Source organism: Dipodomys merriami, unplaced genomic scaffold (assembly GCF_024711535.1).
Source record: "Dipodomys merriami isolate MVZ:Mamm:240054 unplaced genomic scaffold, mDipMer1.0.p SCAF_13, whole genome shotgun sequence".
NCBI lineage: Eukaryota > Metazoa > Chordata > Mammalia > Rodentia > Heteromyidae > Dipodomys > Dipodomys merriami.
In genome coordinates, this window is record NW_027202604.1 from 40608681 (window position 1) to 40634842 (window position 26162).

The following is a 26162-nucleotide window of genomic DNA, read 5'->3' on the forward strand; positions in this document are numbered from 1 at the left end:
AGGGCATGGCCAGGCCTTGGGTGTGGCTTGGGGTGCAGCAGAAGGCAGGGAGGAGGCCATGGGTCCTCTTGCTGGGGGGATGGCCGGCAGGCCTGCATCGTGGTGGCAGAGGGGACGGTGGCCAGTGGCTGGAAGGGAGGCAGGGGAGGGAGCCCGCTTTCTCCTCCCTCTGGCCCTGTGCCTGGGGTGGACGGTTCTGGACTCCTTCTCTGCCAGTCCTGGCCTCCGGGGCTCTGCCTGCGCCGCCCACCCAGACAGTGTCCCACCAAACCCTCGCCCACACTTCCCCATTGATGACCCAAAGCAGGCCCCCCTCTCCCCCTCTCCCCTCTCTGTTGTGTCTCTTGGAGGTGTCACCAGGCCTGGTACTCAGCCCCTCCTCCCTCCAGAGTGAAGGTTCTGACCCCGGATCTCCGGCCTTCAGTCCCCTCCCCCAGCACATCCCCATGGGACAGTTTGCTTACTGCGTACACCTCCCACGCCCCCTTCCTGCCCGGAAGCTTCCCACGGAGCCCCCTGCCCTTAGGATGGAGTCCAGCCCCAGCAAGGTGAGCCCCTGCTCCATCTCCCTACCTCTGGGCCTTGGTATGGGCCGTTCTACCTGCCAGCTGTGCCTTTCCACAGACCACCTGCCCAGCTGGGCCCTCCGCCCTTCCCGACAGCCTCCTCCCATCACCCCCCTCCCGTCACCCCCGTCACCTCCAGTCTGAAAGTATTAAATGAAAGTTGATTCTGGAAGCAATTCATACTTCTTCAATTGCGTGCTGTGAATAGTGTGATAATGGTTTTCATCTTCTTGTTCTTGCTTATTTTATTAGCCACTGTTGCTAATCTCTTCCTGTGTCTAATTTGTGGGTGTTTTTCATTTCACTCGCTCTTTTGCGTTTTATGTATTTAAGATTTCTTTACTAGAACGTATCAGTTGTGTGTGTGTGTGTGTGTGTGCCTTGTGTGTGTATGGCTGTGTGTGTGCCTGTGTGTGTGTGTACCTCTACATGTGCCTGTGTGTGCCTTGTGTGTGTATGGCTGTGTGTGTGTGTGTATGGCTGTGTGTGTGTGTGTATGGCTGTGTGTGTGTATGGCTGTGTGTATGTGTGTGTATGGCTGTGTGTGTGTGTGTATGGCTGTGTGTGTGCCTTGCGTGTGTGTACCTCTACGTGTGCCTGTGTGTGTGCCTTGTGTGTGTGTGGCTTTGTGTGTGTATGGCTCTGTGTGTGTATGGCTCTGTGTGTGTGTGTGTGTGTGTGTGTATGGCTGTGTGTGTATGGCTGTGTGTGTGTATGGCTGTGTGTGTATATGGCTGTGTGTATATATGGCTGTGTGTGTGTGCCTGTGAGTTTCTGTGCCTGTGTGTGTATATGGCTGTGTGTGTGCCTCTGTGTATGTGTGTGTATGGCTCTGTGTGTGTGTGTGGCTGTGTGTGTGTGGCTGTGTGTGTGTGTGTATGTATGGCTCTGTGTGTGTATGGCTGTGTGTGTGTGCCTGTGTGTGTGTATGGCTCTGTGTATGTGTGTGTGTATGGCTGTGTATGTGTATGTATGGTTCTGTGTGTGTGTGTATGGCTATGTGTGTGTGTGTATGGCTCTGTGGTGTATGGTTGTGTGTGTGTGTGTGTGTGTATGGCTCTGTGTATGTGTGTGTGTATGGCTGTGTGTGTGTGTGTATGGCTCTGTGTGTGTGTGTGTATGGCTCTGTGTGTGTGTGTGTATGGCTGTGTGTGTATGGCTGTGTGTGTGTGTATGGCTTTGTGTGTGTATGGCTCTGTGTGTGTGTGTATGGCTGTGTGTGTGTATGGCTCTGTGTGTGTGTGTGTATGGTTCTGTGTGTGTTTGTGTGTGTGTATGGCTGTGTGTGTGTGGCTCTGTGTGTGTGTGTATGGCTGTGTGTGTATGTGTATGGCTGTGTGTGTGTGTGTGTGTATGGCTGTGTGTGTGTGTGTGTGGCTCTGTGTGTGTATGGCTGTGTGTGTATGTGTATGGCTGTGTGTGTGTGTGTGTGTGGCTCTGTGTGTGTGTATGGCTGTGTGTGTATGTGTATGGCTGTGTGTGTGTATGGCTGTGTGTGTATGGCTGTGTGTGTGTGTATGGCTGTGTGTGTATGTGTATGGCTCTGTGTGTGTGTGTATGGCTCTGTGTGTGTGTATGGCTGTGTGTGTGTATGGCTGTGTGTGTGTGGCTGTGTGTGTGTGTGTGTGTGCGTGTGCGCCTGTGTGTGTCTCCGGGCGTTTCCATACATGCATGAGATGGACCTAATCCCTCTTAGCCCCTCAGTCCCCCTTCCCTATCCTCCCCCCCCTGCTTCTTAAGAGAGTTCCAGCATTTTCCTTGTCCTATTTTCATATGTAAACGTAGCTTAAAGCTGACGTAGACACGGGAGAAGCGTGGGTGTCCGTGCGTGATCTCCGGGGAGCAAGGAAGCGGCTTCGAACAGGCTTCGGTGAACAGCTACCCAGGGCTTCAGGCCTGGCGGGCTCAGGGCCTTGGCACTGGCGGGGGGCGGGGAATGCGCGCCGCCCAGCCCCGCAGACCCAGTGCAGGTGCTGGCCGGCCCTGCAGGGGGGGTGCCCGGGCGCCCGTGTCCCGGCACAGGACGGGTGAGCTCAAGCCAGCCAGCCCACAAGAAGGCCTGGGAGGCCGGCCCGGGGCGGCTCCCCACACCGCCTGGCGGCCTTGCCGGCTCTGCCTCCCTCGGCTCTGCCCTGACCGCTGACCCCGTCACTCCGGGCTTCCCAGGCTGGCCCTGCCCGGGCGTGGGGCGCCCGGGGGTCGTGGCCTCTCTCCTGACTGCACAGAGCGTCCGCGGGGAGGGGACTCTGGGGACCCCTCCCCCCAGCATACCGTCAGGCCAGCCCGGTCCCCTTGGCAGAAAGCCGGGCACCGCGGCCGGCCCTCGCCGTCCTCCATCCTTCTCCAGCGCTGGTGATCCCACCAAGCACCAAGCGCGTCCCCAGAGGCACGGCTGGGACGGATGGCACCGCCCAGCCCCGGCTGTGGAGGCTCTGGGGGATTCCTCCTGGGTGAGGCCGCGGCTCCCTGGGGGCAGTCTGACCTTTGCCTAGGGCCACACCCCTGCCCCTGCATTGGCCTGGGCTGATCTCTGGGAGATGTTGTCTTTAGTGTCTGCCTAGGGCCACCTCAGATTGGTACTCCTCCCAGTGTCTCCCAAGCAGCCGGAACTCCAGGTGTGTGCCACCCCACCTGGACTGTTGACTGAGATAGGGCCTCCCTAACGCTTGGTCAGGCAGACTCTGAGCCTTAACCCTTCCAGCATACTTCCTGACTAGGATTACGGGCTGGAGCTGCCCGAGCCAGGCCCCGGCCCCCTCCAGGGAGTATTGCTGAGACACAGCCTTGGGAGATCCCCCAGCAGGTTGGTAGTCAATCAGACCAGCTTCCTGCCCTCGGGATGACTTGGATCACTGAGTTGCGGGGCCTGCAACGCCGGACCGGCTCCCAGTACTGAGGTCCAGTGTGGTGATCAAAACCTTGTATAGCCAGCCGGGCACTCAGGAGGCTGAGATCTGAGGATCGCAGTTCAAAGCCAGCCCAGGCAGGAAAGTCCATGAGACTCTTATCTCCAATAAATCACCAGAAAACCAGAAATGGCGCTGTGGCTCAAGTGTAGAGCATTCACCTTGATCTGAAGAGCTGAGGGTTTGCGCCCAGGCCCCGAGTTCAAGCCCCATGACCAGCTAAAACAAAACAAAAACCCTTGTTCAAGCGCAGTGAGGGGGAGCTGGGCGTGGGGTCTGCGGCAGCACTGGCTGTCCAAACGGAGGCTTCTGCGTTGTGTCTGACGCCGCTGCCTAGCTACCAGTGGCTCCAGCCAGGATCATTGTCCCCGCCAGGAGAGTGAGGCCAGGCTGACCCCACACCCACCCTCTCCTTTGCTGTGCAGCTTCAGGCAAGTTGCTTATGTTCTCTGAGGCCCATTTCTGCTGTTGTAAGGATGGAATGGAACTCAAGGAGGCAGCAGCGTTCTTTCCCTAATGTCATGGGGGTCTGAGAGTCTGGAGAGTGAGAAGAATGTGTTCTGTGTGTGTGTGTGTGTGTGTGTGTGTGTGTGTGTGTGTGTGTGTCCGTCCTCCTCCCCCCCCCCCCCCCCCCCGTGGGGTCTGGGCGGCCGCCGAGCTGAGGACAAGGCCAGGCCCAACTGAGCCTGTCCAGGATTGTAAGGCAGGGAAGAACCTTGTTCACACTTGGGGTGGTAGTTGACATTTCTGATTCACAGTGAGCAACAGGCAAGCTGCTGGGATGGGGGAGACAGGCCCGGTGCCTGAGCCCCTCCCTCCCCCTCCCCCCTGCCAGTCCCATCCCCTGACCGCCCAGCCTCTCTTTCTGCCTCAGGGCCTTGGTACTTACTCTTCCCTCTGCCTGGCGTGCCCCTCCCCCCTGCTTTTGTCTTCTGTTATTCACCCAGAGTTTGGGGGTCCAGGCCCACTTTCCCGGGATTCCAGTGGTGAGGGGCGCTCGCCCTATCTACCAGACGGAGAAGCTGTCATGGAGGGCTGGTGTGGCACGGGCCACCATGCCAGTCTCAGGATGGACCTGGCTGGCCACCACCTCTGTCCTGCTCTCCGAGGATGGGTCAGCCCTGTTGTCCCTTGAGATGGTGCGCCTGTCCTCGCGGTCACCGTGCCGGCCTGGGCGTGGTCTGCCCCGCAGGCTCTGTTGTTCCTTAGGGCCATTCTGGTCCCATCACCAAGATGTCCGGGGCAGTCTTGTGCCCCCAGACCGCAGCAAGAGAGGGAGGCTGGGCCCGACGTGCCGTGCGTCCGGCAGGGCGTGGGGGCCGGCTCTCCCGCTCTTCCTCAGCGCACGGCCGGGACGGAATGCTTTTGTGCAAAAGCAGCCCCAGAGGCTGTGATGGAGGGAGCAGGCCTCCCCGCCCCACCAGCAGCGGTGGGAGCCGGCCTCCCGCCCCCCCTCTGTCTTACCTGCTCTGTGCGTCCTGATCTGGTCCGTTTGGCTGCGGCTTTGCACCGCCCTCCTCCTCCTCCTGTGTGCAGGCCTGGCCCCTGCCGGTGCTGGGGCGGGGGAGGGGGAGGCACGGAGGAAACAACACCACAGACACACACACACAAGAAGCGGTCCCTAGCCCCCGGGTCCTGATCGGCGTGCCTGGTAACTGCCATGCGTCTGCAGCACCCTGTGTGTGTGTGGTCCTCTTCCCAGGACCCTGCCGCGCAGCCCTCGTGGCCCCTTTTGCGTGCATGGAACACTCAGGGCTCTTGGAAGATATGAGACTTGCCAAGGTGCACAGCCCTTAGTGGCTGGGCCCGGGCTGGCCTGGGGCTGACTCCGGGTGTGCTCCCCGCGTGCTCCCAGGCTGACTCGGGGTGCACTCCCCGCGTGCTCCCGGGCTGACTCAGGGTGCACTCCCCGCGTGCTCCCGGGCTGACTCGGGGTGCACTCTCCGTGTGCTCTCCCGCGCTGACTCGGGGTGCACTCCCCACGTCCCGGGCTGACTCCGCATGCACTCCCCGTGTGCTCTCCGGGGCTGACTCGGGGTGCACTCCCCGCGTGCTCCCGGGCTGACTCGGGGTGCACTCCCTGCGTGCTCCCTGGCTGACTCCGGGTGTGCTCCCCGCGTGTTCCCGGGCTGACTCAGGGTGCACTCCCCGCGTGCTCCCGGGCTGACTCGGGGTGCACTCCCCGTGTGCTCTCCCGGGCTAATCGGGGTGCACTCCCCGCGTGCTCCTGGGCTGACTCGGGGTGCACTCCCCGCGTGCTCCTGGGCTGACTCGGGGTGCACTCCCCGCGTGCTCCCGGGCTGACTCGGGGTGCACTCCCCGTGTGCTCTCCCGGGCTGACTCGGGGTGCACTCCCCGCGTGCTCCCGGGCTGACTCGGGGTGCACTCTCCGTGTGCTCTCTCGGCATCTGAATCCTGTGCCAGAGGCTGTGCTGCCCTGGAAAGCAGTGTCATCGCCGCACACCCCGGCCATGCGCGCATTTCAGCAACAGATTTCCAGGTTTCCAGATTGGGCCAGGAAGCGGCAGTGCAGCCTCAGTGCCTGAGCCCGCAGCCCGGCCAGGACTCGGCTGCAAGAGGCCGCTCTAGAGCGCCGCGGGGTGGCTGCGCGGGATGCTGCGGTTGCCATGGTAATGAGCGCCTCCTCCGCGATTGGTCCAGCGCGGCCGCACTACGTTGCTGGGGGGGGGGGAGATCCTGTGCTCCCTCCCCTTCTCCCGACGCTGTGAGCACAAGCCCGGCGCCGACACCCCCCAGCCCTCCCGGCTCATCCCTCTGCCCACCCGCCACCCCCGTTGCGCAGGAGGGAAAAGTCCTGAGGAAGGCCTGGTAGTCGGACACCCCTACCCGGCCTGGCCACCGTGGTGACTCCCCGCTCTTGGGGTCCGTGTGAGCCTGTGTGCCAGGGACCCCTCCGGAGTCCGCGGCTGCCCCCCCTGCCTCCTAGGACCTTGGAATGTGACTGCTCTTCTACCCCATTCGGTTCCCTTCCACATCCTGCCGAGCTGCCTGCTCCTCCTCTTAACCACGTTGCGCATCTCCAGCCAGAGGGAGAGGGAGAGAGGGGAGACCGAGTCAGACAGGATGGCTTGCAGAAGACGCTATTTGTGAGTATGTGTGATGGTTCGTGTCTGAGCTGGGAGCTGGCGCGAGGGGCTCTCGGGAGGGAGGCCTGGCTGTGCGGGGCGGGGGCTGGGGGCCCGGTACTGTGCGGCAGCAGGCCGGCGCGGGCCCTGCTCCCCGCGCTGGAGATGCTGGTGGTGAGGGAGCTGCTATTAGTCAGCAGTCTGCGCCAGGCGGTGAGCTTCTTTGGCTCCCGGGCTGGCACCCCCACCCCATCTGAAAACAGGGTCCCCAGACTTCGGCGGGCGCTGTGGCTCTGGCCCGGCCCACAGGCCTGTGCCCAGCGCTCCCGCCGTGCCGATGGGAGGCTGGCAGCAGCGCGAGGCTGGGGCAGGAAGCCACGTCTCCTTGGACAGGCGAGGGTCGGCGCCAGGAAGCCGCCCTGTCCAGCTGTAGCGGCCAGGTGTTCTGTGGGCGGGCGTCGGGGAGCTTGTCTGCGGGACGCTGCCAGGGACGCAGGCTGCTTGAGTCTGCAAGGGCGGTGACATCACGGGCCGGGGTATTTATGGAAATGAAGGAGCATGTTTGGTTCAGCCGGGCTTCCCAGGGGGCAGAGCATTTCAAATGCCAGCTTCCTCCTTGGCTCTCTGGGGCTGTGCGCTGTGCTGCTGGGGCTGGGGATCTTCTGCGCTTAGGAGCCCCAGGCCCTGGGGGCTGAGGCCCAGCTTCTCTGCATGCCTGCGGGTCTGGGCCCAGCACCGGGGGCTGCAGGGTTGTTGACTGACCTCTAGACCGCTTGAGGTCAGAGTGTGGCCAATCTCTCAGCGAGAAGAGGGCAGTCTGGAGCTCTGCGGGGGGGGGGGAGTAGAGGGGAAGGGGAGAGAGGAACGGGGTGGGGGGAGCAGCTGCGAGCACCCCAAGTCCCCCAGGTAGCAAAGGTAGCAAAGGTCAGCCAAGTGCTGCTCTGCCTCCTCCCTGCTTCCCCGGGCTGTTCTCATGTTAATGAGCTAGAAGGGAAGTAAACACCGCCATCAGCAGGCTGGGCGGAGCCTGGCGTGGCTGAGGCCTCCGCGGTGCGTGCACAGGGCTGCGTGCGCACTGCCATTTGAGTGGAAGAGCCCACCGTTGGCTTTTGGCTTTTGGCTTTTGGTGTGAGCGAATGCACATGAGCTCTCACTCCCTGTGACCAGGCCCGGGCTGTAGTTTGGGAAACCAACAGTCCATCTTCCCTGGCAGAGACTCCGTCTCAGCCTCCCAGCTCCCAGCCTCCCGGCCTCCCGGCCTCCCGGCCCCCCAGCCCCCCAGCCTCCCGGCCCCCCAGCCCCCCCAGCCTCCCAGCCTCCGGGACAGGGCCTCCAGGCAGGGGGCTGTCTCCACCAGCTGCACCTGTGCTTAGGCCAAGGTGCCAACTGGGAGACATTCTCAGCTTTCAGGTGCGTGGAAGCTGGGACAGGGGTCAGCATTGGGGTGAGCTGTGGGGCTCTGCGTGGAGAGCAGCAGCCCTATGCCTGCCTCCGGCCCCAGGCCTGTGATTCTCACCACAGCCATTTCTGGACAGGCTTGGAGACTCCACTGTCAGAAGGGGAAACTGAGGCTCCACAAGTCTTTCTGGAACTTGGGCATATTCCAGCCCTGGGGTGGAGATTTTGTAGGATCCCTAGAGCAACACGAGAAACCTTCCCTCTGGGCTTCATTGCCGGGACCTGGGGTCAGGACACGGGGTGGCTGGACTGTCAGTGTCTGCGGGGCCCAGGGGCGGGCCTGAGCCGTGCCTGAGCCGTGCCTGTGCGGACAGCGGCCCGTCTGCCGGGCTTGACGGTTCTGTTCAGACTCCCATCCCTTTGAGGAGCCTGATCTAGTCTGTCAGGGCCAGCAGCCCAGCCTGCTGCAGAGGCCTGTGCCCCCAGCTCCTGGGCACCTGACCATCCGTGCTACCCCACCCCCACCTCCTATTGCTGCCACCAAAGCTGTGGGCACCAGAGATTCCCAAACAGCCTGGCAGGGCATTGGGACTCCGTGCTGCCCTGTCCTTTCTGAAGGGCATGGAGGCGCGGGGAGGCCCTGCTGAGGCCCGGCTACCCACCGGGCACTTGGTAGCCTGTGTTTGCTCAGCATTTTAGCCCCCAGAATCAGAGCCAGGACAGGCCCAGGCCGGGCCCGGGCCCAGGCGGCTGGTGCAGGCTCCTTCAGCCTTCCTGCTGCCCAGCCCCGCAGCGCAGGGCTCGTGGCATTGAGCGTTCATGGTAGCAGGAAGTAGCCAGCACGGCATCTAGCCAGTACCCGGGCCTCCAGGAGGCTCCCGAGCCTCCCCACGGACTGCTACCGCAGGTATAGATCACAGATCCCATTTTACAGAGTGGGAAACTGAGGCACAGAGAGGATCACACAACTGTTTCCTGCTGTACGTGGGCAGTGTGGCCCCTCCCCCAGCTGGCCATACCCCAGGCCTGGACAGACCCAGCCTCACTCCCCGGGCCTCCTCTGCCCCGCCGCCCGGCCCGTCGCAGGCCGCAGGGGGTGCCGTGGAGGCTCTGCTCCAGCAGACGGGACGAGGGCCTGGGCTGGGGCACGGGCACCCTTGAAGGTGGCCTGGCGGATGGGGATTTACTAACCACACGAGGAGCAACCACAAGACCTCCAGGAATCTGCTCCCTCGTCCAACTTACTGCCAGCTTGATTCATCACGTCTCAGTGGTGCTGTTCACGAGTACGTGCAGGTGAGCCCCCTCCAAACTGCCACCGCCACACGCCGTGACGGGGAGCTGTGTCACATGCTGGGTGTGGCCCCAGGGGGTGCCGCGGTGGGGCTGGCCGGTGTCTGAGGGGCAGGCTCCTGGGCGGGCTGGGGCAGGGCCCTTCCTCCTTCCGCACCATGCGCCCCTCACTCATTCATTCCCTGGAACTGCCCCGCTTCCTGGGGAGGTGTGGCAGGCTCCACCGTGACCCTCCCGGTGCCCAACCTGCCCTGCTGCTGGAGTGTTGGTTGTTGGCGCTGTGCTTGCTTTGCTGCAGGACTCCACTTGTGCCGGCCGAGGCCCGGCAGCCTCTTCCAGCATTGGGGAGGTGTGGACCCGCCGTCTGCGCTCAGGAACTCTGTGTCCAGTGAGGGAGTTCTGATGGGGCCGAGCACTGCACTATGAGCAGTCGTTTCTGCTCCTGGGAGCTGGCAGGCCGCTGGGAGGAACAGGTGTGGACCGGCAACGTCAGTACGGAGGGCCGAGGGCCGGCTCGGAAAGAGAGCCCAGATCCAGGGAATAGTGGTCATTCTGGCTGGGGTGGATGCAGCGTGGGGGGTGGGCAGGGAGCTCTGGGGGCAGGCAGGTGTCAGGGCCCCGGGCCAGGCGTTTCCCAGGCCTCAGCCGTTAACTCTTGGGTGACCCAGAAGATGGCGCTGTTGCTACCCCACCCCCACTGATAAGACAGCACAGTGGAGCCCAGACCACCTCACGGGGGTGGTGAGGCTGGGCTGGCCTGCGCTGTTTGTGAGTCAGGGCTCACTGCATGTCGAGGCCGGCGTGGATCCTGACCCCCTACTTGGGCCCCTCTGTCACTGGGGGGTGGTGACAGGTGTGCGCCACCCAGCCAGCCTTGGATGGAGATGGTATCACAAAGCCTTTCATGCCACGGCTGGCCTTGAACCGTGGTCTCGTGCTCTGCTTCCCAAGCAGCTGGGATTGCAGACCAGAGCACTGTGCCCGGCCACACGGAAGCTTTCGCCCGCCGGGATCCTGCGTGTGAGGGAGACGCAGTAAGACAGACTGGGGGTCAGGGCTGGAAGCAAGCAGGGACCTCCTGAGTGCCCAAGGACGGCCGAGGGGGGCGATGGCGGAGCGGGCGGGGGCTGGAAAGGCCGAGTCCCATGAGGCCCCGGGCTCCCTGGGCCCCTGACACGAGCGCAGAAGAGCAGCAGGGAAGGCTGTGGGCCGGCAGGGGGGACAGGACGGCAGGGCCGCGCCACCCGTGTGCCTGTCCCTCCAGCCTCGCCTGCTGCCTCCCTGCGGTGCTCCCACAGTGCTCCCTCTGTGCCTGTGTCCTCCCCCCCCCCGCCCCAAAGATTCCTGTTGGTCAAAGGGGATGACGTCCTTGACCCCAGGTTCTGCAAGCGTCTGCGGCGGAGGAGGGGTGGGGGACGGTGGGGGGGAGGGGGGCCTGCACTCTGGCTCCTGTCCGGCTGCGTGGCCTTGGGCAGACCCTGCCTTCCCTGCCTTCCCCCGGCCCACCACTGACCTGGAGCTGCAGGGACACACGTGCTGTCCCCACAGCCGTGCCAGCGCCGGGGCTCACTCCCAACGCTGCTGTCCTGGGGGTGGGGGGAGTCAAGGTTGCTTGCTCATCCAGTCCCTGCACCCGGTCTGGGGGCACTAACCACCTGGGAAGGGAGCAAGGCCCAGCTGGCCCCCGGAGAGGGCAGGAGGCAGTGGGGAGTGGATAGACATGTGGACAGATCTGAGGCAGAACTGGCCTCCCCGCCCCTCCCAGCACGCTGGCACCCTACCTCAGCCCTCTCCCGGGCCCTGCGTCCGTCTGCCCCGTCCTGCCAGGACATCTCTCAACCACCGTGAGATTGCCCTGTAGCCCCCTGCCTGGCACGGCCTTGTGTCCCCTCCACCTCCCAGCCAGCCCATGCCTCTTCCTCCAGTCCCCAGCCTCCTCCATCACTCTCCTTCCTGCTGCCCCTGCCCCCAGCACCCCTGCATGGCTGGCCGGCCCTGCACCAGTAACTGTTCGCAGCTGAGACACAACCCAGGGAGCACCAGCCATCGTAGCCACAGCGCTGCAGCAGTGAACACGGCCACCGCCATTACCCGAGTCCAGAACTTCTCTGTCTTCCCAACTCCAAACTCTGTCCCCATGAAACGCCAGCTCCCCACCCTTCCCCACACCACCACCCCACTTGCTGCCTGAGAGAGCCGACTGCTCCCGGATCTCTCGAGTGGAACCATGCTGTCTTTGTCCTTTTGTACCTGGCTGATGTCCCTCAGTACCATGCTCTCAGTGGTAGCCTGCGTCTGCCTTTCCTTCCTTGTGATGGCTGCACAATACTCCGTTATTTGCCCAGGCCACAGTTTACTCATCCACCCAAGAATGCGAATAACCCTGCCATGAAGCCAGGGTGTCCCCCTCCCTCCCCCCATGGGCCCCACTTTCAGCCCTTGTGCATCTGCCAGACCCCTATGGTCACGCGTCATGAAGCACCGCCTTGCCATGTTCACGGGGTCCGGTACCGCCACGTGGGAGCATTCAGTCTGTGTCCTGGCCAGCTCTTGTTGTTGCCTGTGTCTGCTAGCCGCGCCGCCCTGGTGGTGGGAGGGGGAAATGTGTTTCAGGACACGCGTGCTTTCGTGCATGAAGGTGTGAGTGACCAAATTTAGTGTACACAGAGCCATATTTCCAGTTTTTCTTTCCCTTTACCTATGCAACGCAGAGATAATGCATCCATATGGCACAAAAAGATCCGTACACTGTGACGATGGCCCCTCCCCGTCCCAGAGGCCACAGTGGTGAGCGGTTTGCCTGGTCTTTCTAGAACTTACCTGCTTTTCACATTGCCTCATGCAGCGTGGCTTTCCACTCCCTGCCTTGTGCACCCAGTCTGGACCCTGGAGAAGGCTCGATTTGGGGAACGTGGTGACTAGTGAGCCCCAAGAGAGGCGGTAGTCTTACGGTGGGGGGGTGCCGCTCCAGCTTGTGAGGGTCAGGCCAGCCCCAGGCCTGTGTGGCACAGCTTGCCGCCAGCACCCTGGCTGGTGCCCCTTCCAGAGCAGTTCTGCCGACACAGCCATCCACAGCCGGCCGCAGAGCTTGGCTGGGGCTGGGTCACCGCCTCTGGGAGACAGGCACGGTGGAACTGTGGGCCCAGGGCAGAGGGCCTGAATGGCAGCAGCTGCAGGAAGCAAGCGGCCACAGCGGGCAGGGCGGCCACGGCGGGCAGGGCGGCCATGGCGGCCACGGTGGGCAGGGCGGGCAGGGACGCCACGGCGGACAGGGCGGCCCGTGGCGGCCATGGCGGGCAGGGCGGGCAGGGCGGGCAGGGCGGCCCACGGCAGGCAGGGAGGCCACGGCGGGCAGGGCGGCCAAGGCGGGCAGGGCGGGCAGGGAGGCCACGGCGGGCAGGGCGGCCCGTTGTGGCCATGGCGGCCACGGTGGGCAGGGCGGGCAGGGTGGCCATGGTGGGCAGGGCGGGCAGGGAGGCCACGGCGGGCAGGGCGGCCCGTGGCGGCCACGGCGGGCAGGGTGGCCACGGCGGGCAGGGAGGCCCGCGGCAGGCAGGGTGGCCCGCGGCTATGGTTCTGGTGCCTCTGCAGAGGAAAAAAAATGTGTGTGGCGACTCTGGCCCCCAGCCTGGGACCTCACACCCCTTGACATCTAAGCCACAGAAGAATGGGCTGTGGTGTGGTTTGGTGGTACAGTGCAAGCCTGGAGACCACAGGGAAGGGGGGGAGGGAGGGGAGCAGGAGGTGAAAGAAAGGTCAAAATGCAAATTTTAAGCCTCAGTCTATAATCCCAGCTATTTAGGAGGCTGAGGCTGGAGGATCACTTGTGCTCAGGAGTTCGAGCCCCCCCCCCCCCCCCACGTTCTCTGTCATTTGGGTGCATGCTGAGTTTTCCAGGACTGCAACTACACTGGTGGTCAGGAATCACACATAGGGACATCTGTGTTCTTCCAAGAGCAGCATGTCACCAGGGGCAGGGCTCTCCTGGGACCAGAGCTGCCGGCCTTGTGCCCTGTACCCTGCGCCCTGTGGGACAGGTGCACTCACGACTCACACTGGAGCCCTGCGGGATGGGCCTGCTCACGACTCACACACCTGTGCCCTGCGGGATGGGCCTGCTCACGACTCACACACCTGCGCCCTGCGGGATGGGCCTGCTCACCATTCACACACCTGCGCCCTGCGGGATGGGCCTGCTCACCATTCACACACCTGCGCCCTGCGGGATGGGCCTGCTCACGACTCACACACCTGCACCCTGCGGGATGGGCCTGCTCACCATTCACACACCAGAGCCCTGCGGGATGGGCCTGCTCACCATTCACACACCAGAGCCCTGCGGGATGGGCCTGCTCATGACTCACACACCTGCGCCCTGCGGGATGGGCCTGCTCACCATTCACACACCTGCGCCCTGCAGGATGGGCCTGCTCATGACTCACACACCTGTGCCCTGCGGGATGGGCCTGCTCACCATTCACACACCTGCGCCCTGCGGGATGGGCCTGCTCACGACTCACACACCTGTGCCCTGCGGGATGGGCCTGCTCACCATTCACACACCTGTGCCCTGCGGGATGGGCCTGCTCACCATTCACACACCTGCGCCCTGCGGGATGGGCCTGCTCACAACTCACACACCTGTGCCCTGCGGGATGGGCCTGCTCACCATTCACACACCTGAGCCCTGCGGGATGGGCCTGCTCACCATTCACACACCTGCGCCCTGCGGGATGGGCCTGCTCATGACTCACACACCTGCGCCCTGCGGGATGGGCCTGCTCATGACTCACACACCTGCGCCCTGCGGGATGGGCCTGCTCATGACTCACACACCTGTGCCCTGCGGGATGGGCCTGCTCATGACTCACACACCTGCGCCCTGCGGGATGGGCCTGCTCACCATTCACACACCTGCGCCCTGCAGGATGGGCCTGCTCACCATTCACACACCTGTGCCCTGCGGGATGGGCCTGCTCACCATACACACACCTGCGCCCTGCAGGATGGGCCTGCTCACCATTCACACACCTGCGCCCTGCGGGATGGGCCTGCTCACCATTCACACACCGGAGCCCTGCGGGATGGGCCTGCTCATGACTCACACACCTGCGCCCTGCGGGATGGGCCTGCTCTCCATTCACACACTTGCTGGGGTTTTTTTGTTTGTTTTTGTTTTTGTCAGTCATGGGGCCTGAACTCTGGGCCTGGGCGCTGTCCCTCAGCTCTTCAGATCAAGGCTAGTGCTCTACCACTTGAGCCACAATGCCACTTCCAGTTTTCTGGTGGTTCATTGGAGATAAGAGTCTCTTGGAGCCAGGCGCTGGTGGCTCATGCCTGTCATCCTAGCTACTCAGGAGGCTGAGATCTGAGGATCGCGGTTCAAAGCCAGCCCGGGCAGGAGAGACCATGAGACTCCTATCTCCAATAAACCACCAGAAAACCGGAAGTGGCGCTGTAGCTCAAGTGGTAGAGTGCTCGCCTTGAGCTGAAGAGCTGAGGGACAGCGCCCAGGCCCAGAGTTCAAGCCCCACGACCAACAACAACAACAAAAAAAGAGTCTCTTGGACTTTCCGTTGCCTTGTTTTTTTTTGGTCTTTTGTAGCTTCATATGTCTTTTTTTTTTTAACCAGGGCTGAGAACTGAACCCAGGGCCTTGCGCACGTCAGGCGGGCACCCTTCCGCTGGGCTAAACCCCCAGCCCCTCTCTTGGACTTTCCTGCCCAGGCTGGCTTTGAACTGTGATCCTCAGGTCTCAGCCTCCTGAGTAGCTAGGATGACAGGCGGGAGCCACTGGCTCTTTCTGTTGTTCAGCTTTTCTCTGTGGTAGAGGACAAACCGCTGGCTTCACTGTGTGGGTGGAGACAGGTGAGGCCGCTAATGCCCTCACTGCAGAGCAGAGATGGCGCCACGTGACGTCTGGGGCATAAAGCAGGGCTTCACCCGCCACCGGTGTCTGGTGTCTCGTACCTTCATCCCAGCTACTCAGGAAGCTGAGATCTGAGGATCATCCTTAAAAGCCAGCCTGGGCAGGCTTTTATCTCTAATTAACCACCAAAAGGCCGTGACTCAAATGGTAGGGTAGCTCAAAATAGTAGAATGTCAGCCTTGAACAAAAAAGCCAAAGGACGGCGCTCAGGCCCTGAATTCAAGTCCCAGTTTTGGTATGCGCACATACACACACACACACACACACAAACACACACACACACACACACACACAGACACAAGTTGCTGAGTCCTGATGACTGAGACAAGGCAGCCCATGACCTCCCCGTCTCAGTCCTCCCTCCAGCTGGGCCTCTGGTCATGACCTGTAGCCCTTTCCTTCCTGACTTCTTGACTTCCATCTAGGGCTGACCCCCACTGGGACTCAGCCTCCCCCAATGTGGTGCAGAGCCCTTGGGGGACCGGTGGTGGGTTGATCCCTGGCTGTCTGGAAGGCCTGCTCTGCCGGCGGCCATGGCAGACCTGGCTGCCAGACAGGGTCTGTTAGCTCCCTCCCAGAAGGAGGCCCAGTCCCCGCCTCCCCCCAGGCCCAGCAGGTGGCCTCGGTTGCCATTTAACATAGTGAAGATGCAGCCCCATGCCCTCGCCTGCCCCCGCCCCCAGTCACCGCCAGCAGGCAGCAGGGCAGAGACAAACTGAGCCTTCCTGCAGTGCATTTTGAAGACAGAAATGGAAACGAGGTAGCTCCAACCCGAGGAGCCAGGGCTTCTGGTGACGTCCTTGGGCAAATTGCTTTTTCGGTACAGACAGAAAGAGGCAGGGCCAGGCCTGTGAGTCGGGGCAGGGCTAAGGCTGAGCAGGACAGAGGCTGGGCAGGGCTGAGGCTGGGCAGGACAGAGGCTGGGCAGGGCTAAGGCTGAGCAGGACGGCGGCTGGGCAGGGCTGAGGCTGGGCAGGACAGAGGCTGGGCAGGGCTAAGGCTGAGCAGGACGGAGGCTGGGCAGGGCTGAGGCTGGGCAGGACAGAGAGGCTCAGCAGGATGGAGGCTGGGAAGGACGGAGACTCAGCAGGATGGAGGCTGGGCAGGGCTAAGGCTGAGCAGGACAGAGACTCAGCAGGATGGAGGCTTGGCAGGGCTGAGGCCCAGCAGGATGGAGGCTGGGCAGGGCTGAGGCTGGGCAGGATAGAGGCTGGGCAGGGCTGAGGCTGAGCAGGACGGAGGCTGAGCAGGATGGAGGCTTGGCAGGATGGAGGCTGGGCAGGGTGGAGGCTCAGCAGGATGGAGGCTGGGCAGGATAGAGGCTGGGCAGGATGAAGCTGGGCAGGAGGGAGGCTGGGCAGGGCGGAGGCTGGGCAGGACGGAGGCTCAGCAGGAGGGAGGCTGGGCAGGGCGGAGGCTGGGCAGGGTGGAGGCTAGGCAGGAGGGAGGCTGGGCAGGGTGGAGGCTGGGCAGGGCTGAGGCTGGGCAGGATGGAGGCTGGGCAGGGCAGAGGCTGGGCAGGGCGGAGGCTCGGCAGGAGGGAGGCTGGGCAGGACGGAAGCTGGGCAGGGCTGAGGCTGGGCAGGGTGGAGGCTGGGCTGATGGAGGCTCCAGAGCCAGGATGGGCGTGGTGTTGGCCCAGGTTTCGTGGGCACATGGTAGCCTGAGTCCTCAGCCTTCCCTCCTCTCTTGTCTTGAGGGTGCCCTTGGGGCTGGGCTGGGCTGAAGATGCCTCGTGTGGCCATCGGAGGGCAGGGAGTCCTGAGAAGCAGCCCCAGAGCCTGGGCCTGGGGCCTGAGCACGTCACGTGTCACGTTATGTTTGCTCGGCTCTAAAGGGCCTGGTGTCCACTGAGAGGCCAAAGCCTCGGGACACCCCCCCCTCCCCAGGCCGGCTCAGCACCTGACGCCCCAGCGCTGCGCACCCAGACGCCACCTGGGACACACAACACCGCACACCTGGTGCCGGGGGTCTTGGGGCCCGGGAGGGGCCTTGCTGTCTCCAAGGCAGGGCAGTGCCCTGGGGGTCCCGGGTGAGGTCGGGGCTGGGACTGTCTGGTACTCTTGAGCCCTGGGGAGGATGCGCCCTCCATCCCCCAGTGAGGACAGACGCCCTGGCTGCTGCCCACAGCCACCAGCCTGGTGGGGGCCGGAGCCACCCAGCGCCTGCCAGGGCTACTACCATCTGCTGGGAGAAGGCTTTGCCTTCCAAGCCACGAGCAGATGTGTGGGGGACAAAGCCTGCTGCCGTGCCATCTTGCGCCCCAAAATAGAAGCCCCCTGCTGGCTGGCAGCCTTGGACTGGATCTCTCCTTCTCCTCCTCCTTCTCTTCTCCTCCTTCTCTTGCCTGGTCTGGGCTTAGGTGATAGCCTCCTGTTTATCCAGAGACAAGTATGCCCAGGCACCGGGGCCTGAGGACTCGGAGCGCCCGGAGCCCGGCTCCTCCGCCTGGGCACTTCCCTCTGCAGACAGTGCAGCCGGTCTCCCACGCCGCCACGGGCCTGCAGGCTGGACACTCTGCCCACCCTCTCATTCCTTCTGAACGCTAAGGATGAATCCGTTATTCAGGAGTTAGGTTCCTGTCTCTCCCTTCCCTATTTCTCCCTACTTTATCCTGCTATACTAAAGTAAATCCTCACTGAATCTTCTAAGAAAATTAGGATTAAGTTGGGGAATGTATTTGTCTGCGTTCGGGGGGACCCCAGGAAGGGTGCTCATCCGGGTGAGTGCCTCTGGGTTTGGATCAGTACCAGGCTGGCTGGAGATTGACCTGGGTAGAGGGCAGGGGACAGAGCCCAGGAACAGGCCCACGGCTGGGCAGGGCAGCCTTCTTACCCGAGGAGAGGCCTTGGGAGGTCAGATGGGACTCAGAAGCCCAAGCTTCCTGTTGTTTTGAGAATCTGGGCCATTCTGTGGCAAAGGTCTGATGCTGGACACTGGGGAGGCTGAAGGCCTGGCAGGCCCCGTGAGCTTGCAGCACCAGCCTGCAGCTGTGCGTGGAGGGCTCTGCGTGAGGGCTGTGCATGGAGCTGTGTGGAGAGCTCTGCATGGAGCTGTGTGTGGGGGGCTCTGTGTGGAGCCGTGCATAGGGCTGTGCATGGAGCTGTGTGGAGAGCTCTGCATGGAGCCGTGCGTGGAGGGCTCTGCGTGAGGGCTGTGCATGGAGCTGTGTGGAGAGCTCTGCATGGAGCTGTGCATGGGGGGCTCTGTGTGGAGCCGTGCGTGGAGCCGTGCGTGGAGGGTTCTGCGTAGAGCTCTGTGTGGAGCCGTGCGTGGAGGGCTCTGCATGGAGCTGTGCGTGGGGGGCTCTGTGTGGAGCTGTGCATAGGGCTGTGCATGGAGCTGTGTGGAGAGCTCTGCATGGAGCTGTGCGTGGGGGGCTCTGTGTGGAGCTGTGCATAGGGCTGTGCATGGAGCTGTGTGGAGAGCTCTGCATGGAGCTGTGTGTGGGGGGCTCTGTGTGGAGCTGTGCATAGGGCTGTGCATGGAGCTGTGTGGAGAGCTCTGCATGGAGCTGTGCGTGGGGGGCTCTGTGTGGAGCCGTGCATAGAGCCATGCGTGGAGGGTTCTGCGTAGAGCTCTGTGTGGAGCCGTGCGTGGAGGGCTCTGCATGGAGCTTGTGCGTGGAGGACTCTGTGGAGCCATGCATGGAGCCACTCTGCGTAGAACTGTGTGGAGCCGTGCATGGAGCTGTGCATGGAGGGCTCTGCATGGAACTGTGCATAGAGCCGTGGGGGGTTCTGCGTGGAGCTGTGTGTGGAGCCGTGGGGGGGTTCTGCGTGGAGCCGTGCGTGGAGCGCTCTGCGTGGAGCCATGCGTGGAGCTGTGTGTGGAGAGCTCTGCGTGGAGTTCCCTGCCCCCAGGCCCTGCCCCTCCCCGCCTGGCTGTGCCTGAGGGACCGTGGCATCTGTCCTCGGTGGGTTGGGCTGGAATGACACTGCAGCCCGGGCACAGGACACATGGCCACCGGGCCTCACGCGGTGTCACCAGCCCAGAAGGGGCCACGCAGGCTTTGAACTCTGCATTCTCGGCTGCTTCGTGCGGGTCCCGGCCGGGTGAGAAGAGGTCGGGGTCACGGCGGTGCTTCCGGCAGCCGGGCTGCGTCCAGCGCGTGCCCGTCCCGAAAGCTCGGCCCGCCCTTGCCCCACCCCGCGCCGTGCTGGGGCTGCTGCTTCCGGGTGTCGGCTTTCGCCAGGGTCCATGTGTGGCGCTCTCCTGGGCCCGTGCTGGGCTTTCCATTCCCAAGAGGCCTTGCTTCCTGTGCCAGCCGGGAGCCCTGCGCTGCTGTGCCCACCTCGCCCGGGGGCTAGTGTGTGTGCTGCACCCTTCCCACAGGCGTGTGCGCGGCCGCACGGGGTGCCCGCCCTCACGGGACGCGTGGTGCGCAGCCGCACGGGGTGCCCGCCCTCACGGGACGCGTGGTGCGCAGCCGCGCGGGGTGCCCGCCCTCACGGGACGCGTGGTGCGCAGCCGCGCGGGGTGCCCGCCCTCACGGGACGCGTGGTGCGCAGCCGCGCGGGGTGCCCGCCCTCATGGGACCGTGGTGTGCACGGGGTGCCCGCCCTCACGCATTGTGTGCGCACATGGGCGTGGCAGTCCCACCCTCACCCGTGGTCAACCACTGCTCCAAAATACTACGTGGAAAGATCCAGGAATAGCTGGTTTGTAGGTTATAAGCAACTGTCATTGTGATTGTTTCAGTGTGTGGCAGCTGCTCCCTTGGCGCCCCCGGTTGACCCGTGCAGCAGCACGGTAAAGCGGGCATGCCCGGGCCTCGTGCCACTGGCTCTGAGCCTCCGCTGGGGGCCTCGCCCTGGCCCTGGGAGGGCTCGCGGGGGCCGGGTGTGAGTGGGCACCGCACGGCCGCCGGGTCGATGGGGACTTGAAGGTAGCTGTTTCTCGGGACAGACTTCCTGTGGTGCAGGTGGAAACTGAGGCCAAGCAGGGTCTGGATGCCCGCAGTCTCACTGCGGGGCCCGGCTCTCCCAAACCCCTCTGTCCAGGGACCCTCCCGGAGGCGAATGGGCTTTTCCAGACTCCGCAGGGCGGAGGGTGTGGAGTTCAGCCAGGAGAGTCGCCTCCTGTGCCTGGGTAGGAGACCCGGGCTGTCCATGACCCACAGCGGGGCCAGCAGGAGGCCCGGGCTGTCCATGACCCACAGCGGGGCCAGCAGGAGGCCCGGGCTGTCCATGACCCACAGTGGGGCCAGCAGGAGGCCCGGGCTGTCCATGACCCACAGCGGGGCCAGCAGGAGGCCCGGGCTGTCCGTGACCCACAGCGGGGACAGCAGGAGACCCGGGCTGTCCATGACCCACAGCGGGGCCAGCAGGAGGCCCGGGCTGTCCGGGACCCACAGCGGGGACAGCAGGAGGCCCGGGCTGTCCATGACCCACAGCGGGGCCAGCAGGAGGCCCGGGCTGTCCATGACCCACAGCGGGGCCAGCAGGAGGCCCGGGCTGTCCGGGACCCACAGCGGGGCCAGCAGGAGGCCCGGGCTGTCTGTGACCCACAGCGGGGCCAGCAGGAGGCCCGGGCTGTCCATGACCCACAGCAGGGCCAGCAGGAGGCCCGGGCTGTCCGGGACCCACAGCGGGGACAGCCCCCACGGGCTTCTCCCGGGGAGGCCTGGGGTGGGGGGAGGGGAATATGGGCAGGACCAAGGGCGAGGTGCCCCACGCCCATTCTCTGAGATGGGAAGGTGAGCCCCACAGTACAGCTGCAGAAATGGGCTTAGGTGCCCTGGCGGGTGTGGGGTGGGCGCTACCTGACAGTGCCGGAGCCCCAGCTCGGGTGAGGCCGCAGCAGGACCCCTGGTGACGGGGGGCAGCAGCCACCGTGCCAGGGAGCCCCGGGGCGGGGCGGGGTGGGGAGGTCTGGCCTCCGGGCTTTGCAGCTGGCACAGACATGGGGGGGGAGCAGGGAGGAGCGCCAGTCAGAACGTTGCCCCCCCATTTCCTCCCTTCTGCCCCAGAGAAACTGCCGGAACCCCGAGAAAAGGCGAACCCTGGCTGGGAGGGGTTGGTCCAGCTGTCAGGCGGCGTCTGTCTGTGCACACTCAGAGCCGGGAACATACCTCCACCCAGCGCCGCACTGCCAGGAACACCTCCTAAAGGAGCAGCCGCTGCACAGAGCCCCATTGAGCTGCGCCGCAGCCTCAGCCCGGCTGACCTGGGGACCGGGGGCAGCCCAGGCAAGCCCAGCGCCGCCCCCCAGGGCTCCTTCGCTGGCAGAGGGCCCGCGGGAGGGCTCCACACGTGACCCCAGCACGTGGGCAGGGATGGGGGGTGTGTGTGCCCTTTCTGTCCCCCAGGGTCCTGCTGTGGCTTCTCAGTGATGCTCCGTGTGGCATTTGGTGTTTAACCACAGGGAGGGGACGAGCTGTCGGGCTCTGCGCCGTCCTGCCCCTTTGGAAAACAGAGGCAAATTCCAGACCCACAGATCCGAAGGCCTGGCCACCAAAACACAGGCGCATTGCCTTCCGCGAACTTTGTGAAAACCCAGTATGCCTCCCCCAGGTCCAGTATACCTCCCAGTATACAAGGAAACGCAGAGCGTGTTCACACCAAGCCCGTGCACAGAGCATTGAGCGTCATTCCCGCTCCCTCCACCCGGCCTGCAGAGCGTGTTCACACCAAGCCCGTGCACACAGCATTGAGCGTCATTCCCGCTCCCTCCACCCGGCCTGCAGAGCGTGTTCACACCAAGCCCGTGCACACGGCATTGAGCGTCATTCCCGCTCCCTCCACCCGGCCTGCAGAGCGTGTTCACACCTAGCCCGTGCACACAGCATTGAGCGTCATTCCCGCTCCCTCCACCCGGCCTGCAGAGCGTGTTCACACCAAGCCCGTGCACACGGCATTGAGCATCATTCCCGCTCCCTCCACCCGGCCTGCAGGTCCGACCCGGCCTGGATGCCCCCTGCGCTAGGTAACGCATGCTGAGAGAAAGGTTGATGCTCAGAGTGTTGAGATTTGGGCAGGAGGCAGGACAGGGCATCGAGGCCGTGCTCGTGGCAGAGTAGACCACTCCCCTCACTGCCAGGAAGCAAGGACCCACAGCCCCCTTCAAGGATGGTCAGTGACCTACAGCCTTCTACTCACCCTGCCCCCCAGGTCCTACCACCTCTTAATCAATTCTTTCCCCCAAGGCTCTGCCGGGGAGTTCACCCTCCAAACTATCCCTGCCCCTTTGGGAGTGAGTGCTCAAACACACTGCCGTGCGCCCCTCTCCCGGAACACTACTCAGCAATCAGCAGGAGTGCGCATGGCCAGGGGTGAGCTGAGTAAATCTTGAGGGAATTGGGGTAGTGAACAAAGCCAAGTCACACGCCGCCCGCCCTGGTGCCGCTCTCTCTGGAAGCCATGTTGGGGTGGGCCGGGGCTGTGGGTGGCATGGAGGCCCAGGAGGGCGCTCCGTGTGGACGGGCTGTGGTGGGGTCACGTGAAGCTGCTGGCGTGACAGGTCACACTCAGAGGTCTGAGTATGCGCCCTGGTGGGCGTGTCCTTGTCCTGGTGTGGGTGGCACCATAGCTGTGGCAGTCTTACCAGGTGGGTGGCCCCCCGCATGCTTTGTGGGAGATACCTGGGAATCTGGGGTCATTTCAGAGAGGCTGAAAGTCTGATGCAAGATGTCAAGGCCTGGGAGCAACTCCTGGAACCCCGACTTCACTGGATCCGGTCAGAGTCCCAGTGTCCACACTTGGCAGGGGGAAACTGAGGCCAGAGAAGGGAAGGGACATGTTCCCAAGGAAGATGAGGATGGCCGGCTCCATCAGAGCCTGGGGCTGGGGCCCTTCCTGCTGCTCAGGCGGGGCCTGAGGCCTGTGCTGTTCTGTAGGAGAATGTCATGCTGTGTTCATGTCCACTCAACAAAGGACGTGCCACCACATACAGCGCACACGGAATCACTACCCACACTACCAGCACCCAGACCCCAGTACGCTGTGCCTCGTCCCCCAACCCCCCGGCCCCCACCATGCCCTCCCCCCGCCCCCGCCATGCCCTCCCCCCCGCCATGCCCTCCCCCCCGCCATGCCCTCCCCCCCGCCATGCCCTCCCCCCGCCATGCCCTCCCCCCCGCCATGCCCCCCCGCCATGCCCTCCCCAGCTCCGGCCTTCTTAGCAGAGGCCTGCACTCCAAGGAAGCTGCCTCCCCAAGCCACAGAGAGGATGGCCAGAACGGCAGCCATGGGCTGTTTGTCTCCCCGCTAGGTCCCTGCCCCGCTGGCCAGCTCTGCCCAGGCCTGGGCACCTAGGAGGAAGAAGTGGCGTAGCTTTGGGCACGGGCTGGGAGCCTTCAGTAAGACTGGGCGCTGCCAGGCAGGTGCTGCGTCTCCCGGCCTTCGCCTCCCATAGCCAGCCCACGAGCCCGTGCGGGGATGTAGAGCCGACGTGTTGGTGGACACGGCGTCACGTTTCTGCTTTATTTGTGGGCGGTGGGGTTGCGTGCTCATTGTATACGCCCCACGTAACCCGGGCTGTACTGCGTGGCGCACACACCTCCGGAGTCCAGGGCCTGGCCCTGCTCTGGTCCTGTAATGCGTCACGCTCTTCGATCTTTCTCCCAAATATGTGGAACCCGTGTGGCACAGAGAGGGCCCACCAGCTGCTCCCGTGGCAGGGCTACGGTGGCACCGCTGGAGCGGAAGTGTGGCCGTGGGCTTCGGAGCTCTGGTTCATGCTTAGTGCTGCAGGCTTTAGGGGGCACGTGAGTCTGCGTGCACAGGACAGCATTTGTGGGGTTTTCCTCGTGGTGGCCTCGGAGGACGGGGAGTTCCTGCTCGGGACCCCTGCAGGGCTGGCACTGGCTGCGTGTGCAGGAATGCTGGCTGGGGGCTCTGCGTGCCCTCTTGGCCTTTCCTGCCAGGCCTTGCTGTGCCTGTGCGGGAGGCGCAGGGGCAGGACCAGTCAGGGGCCGGGCTGGGCTCTGCTCACAGAGGCTGCTGCCCAGCGGCTCAGGCCACCGAGCCTCCAAGGGAGCAGAGACGTAGGTGGGGGGAGGTGAGGAGGCCAGCATGGGGTGTGGAGCTGGGCGTGTGGCAGGGCAGAGCTGGCCTGTGTGTCCCCTACCTGTGCCCCCAGACAGTCCCTCTGTTCATGCTGTGTTCCCTGGTTGGAAACTATTGCTCATGAGGCAAGCCTCTGCAGACCAGGGACCCCTGAGGGACAGGTGGCAGAGTGCTAAGGCTCACCAAGTGCTTACCACTTAGGGACCACGCAGAAAGCTACCGCCATCAGCAGAAAAGGAAGGAGAGGAGGGAGAGAGGAAGGGAAGGAGGAGGGAATCTGCTGGGGTTGAGAGAAAGAAAGAGATTGAAGGAGCTGGGAAGGTGGGTCCGTGGTAGAGTGCTTGCCTCATATGCATGAGGCCCTGGGTTTGATTCCTCAGCACCACATAAGCAGAAAAAACCGGAAGGGGTGCTGTGGCTCAAGTGGTAGAGCGCTAGCCTTGAGCTGAAGAGCTGAGGGACAGTGCCCAGGCTCAGAGTTCAGGCCCCACAACCAACCCACACACAGAAAGACAGAAAGAAATTGAAATGTGGTATGTAAGTAGGGTTTTTTTGTTGTTTTTGTCAGTCGTGGGGCTTGAACTCTGGTCCTGGCCGCTGTCCCTCAGCTCTTCAGCTCAAGGCTAGTGCTTTACCACTTGAGCCATAGCACTACTTCCAGTTTTCTAAGTGGTTTATTGGACATAAGACTCTCATGGACTTTTCCTGCCCTGGCTGGCTTTGAACCATGATCCTCAGATCTCAGCCTCCTGAGTAGCTAGGATGACAGGCGTGAGCCACCGGCGCCCAGCTGTAAGTGGTGTGAACAGGATTTGTTTCTGGATAAAGAGCTGAGGGTGGCACGTGTGCCAAGGATGGCCCTGTCAAGGTGGTCGTGAGGCCCTGTGCATCATAAGGCTCAGAGGTTTGAGGAAATGGTTGGCACAGCACCTGGCGTGGGATGGCTCCCTGCCTCTGGTGAGGAAGTTGCCACATTTGTGCCGTGGCCAGAGCAGGGCCCTGCGCCGCACAGCATGGCCAGGGAAGCCAGCACGGAACGTGGCGTCCGTGGCATCATACCATGCTGTGATTTCTTGCTGTGTCTGTGCTGAGAGCCCGGGACACCCTCTGGTCAGTGTCTGTCCCCAGCAGGGGCTCCCAGGTGGGCAGGGACAGACTGTTTTAGGGAGCCAGCTCCCAGCCAGCGGGGAGGCCCCAGCCAGCCCAGCTGGGATGTGGGGGGAGCTCATGTCCAATTCTGCCAGGTCACTGCCTGCCCTCGTGAGGGGTGATGTTCATTGTGGCTGCTCCCTTCTTACAAATGGGGAAACTGAGCCAGGAAGAATGTGCCCCCGACCCCATGACCGCCTCCGGAAAGCTGGGGTGTAATCCAGGCCAGGCCACACCCCCTTACAACAGCCAAAACGTGACCAAAGGAACGGAGCTGGGCCCAGCTCTCAGGGTCCAGGGCTGCACATGGTGGTCTCGGGCAAGGGCGGGGCTCTGGCTCCTGCGGGAGGTGGGTGGGTGGAGCCTGTGGGCGTGGCCATCCCTGGTCACACGCTCTGGGGTAGGGGGCGGCTCAGCTGTGGGACGTGTTTGTGTACATGAGGCTCAGGACTCCATTCCCTGTACCCAACCCCCAAATATCCTAGCCCGAGTGCTGTTTGAGCCTGCCTAGGTGCGTCATCTCCCGAGCCTGTTTCCCATCTGTGGCCAAGGGCCCATGACTGCCGGCCGGCCCTGTCTGGGGACCGTCAGGACTCACGGGGAGGTAAAGCACATGGTTTCTTGCTGGGGGAGGGGTCGTACCCAGAGCTGTTCAGATGCCCGGACCCATTCTCGGGCCGGAGCTGGTGGCACCAAGGGCTCCTTGTGTGGGCTGTCCTTAACCCTGTCTCGCTTTTGCCACCCAGGAGCTCCCTGGAGACCGGAAGCAGCCTCTCCACCGACTGTTACAGGTACTGTCTCTCCTCCGTCCTCCCTAGCCCCGGGAC

General features: G+C 63.4%; 1 protein-coding gene across 2 annotated transcripts in view; it reads left to right on the forward strand.

The window, feature by feature from the left end:
* The window catches only part of LOC138824851 (IQ motif and SEC7 domain-containing protein 1), a 216901-nt gene that overhangs the window by 95972 nt on the left and 94767 nt on the right, over positions 1-26162 (forward strand). The window contains exon 3 of one of the 2 annotated variants that reach the window (XM_070019228.1): positions 26082-26126. In XM_070019228.1, the coding sequence (XP_069875329.1) occupies positions 26082-26126 (45 nt within the window). Of the gene's footprint in view, positions 1-6263; positions 6580-26081; positions 26127-26162 lie in introns of those variants that run through there. The other variant, XM_070019232.1, reaches the window with a different exon arrangement.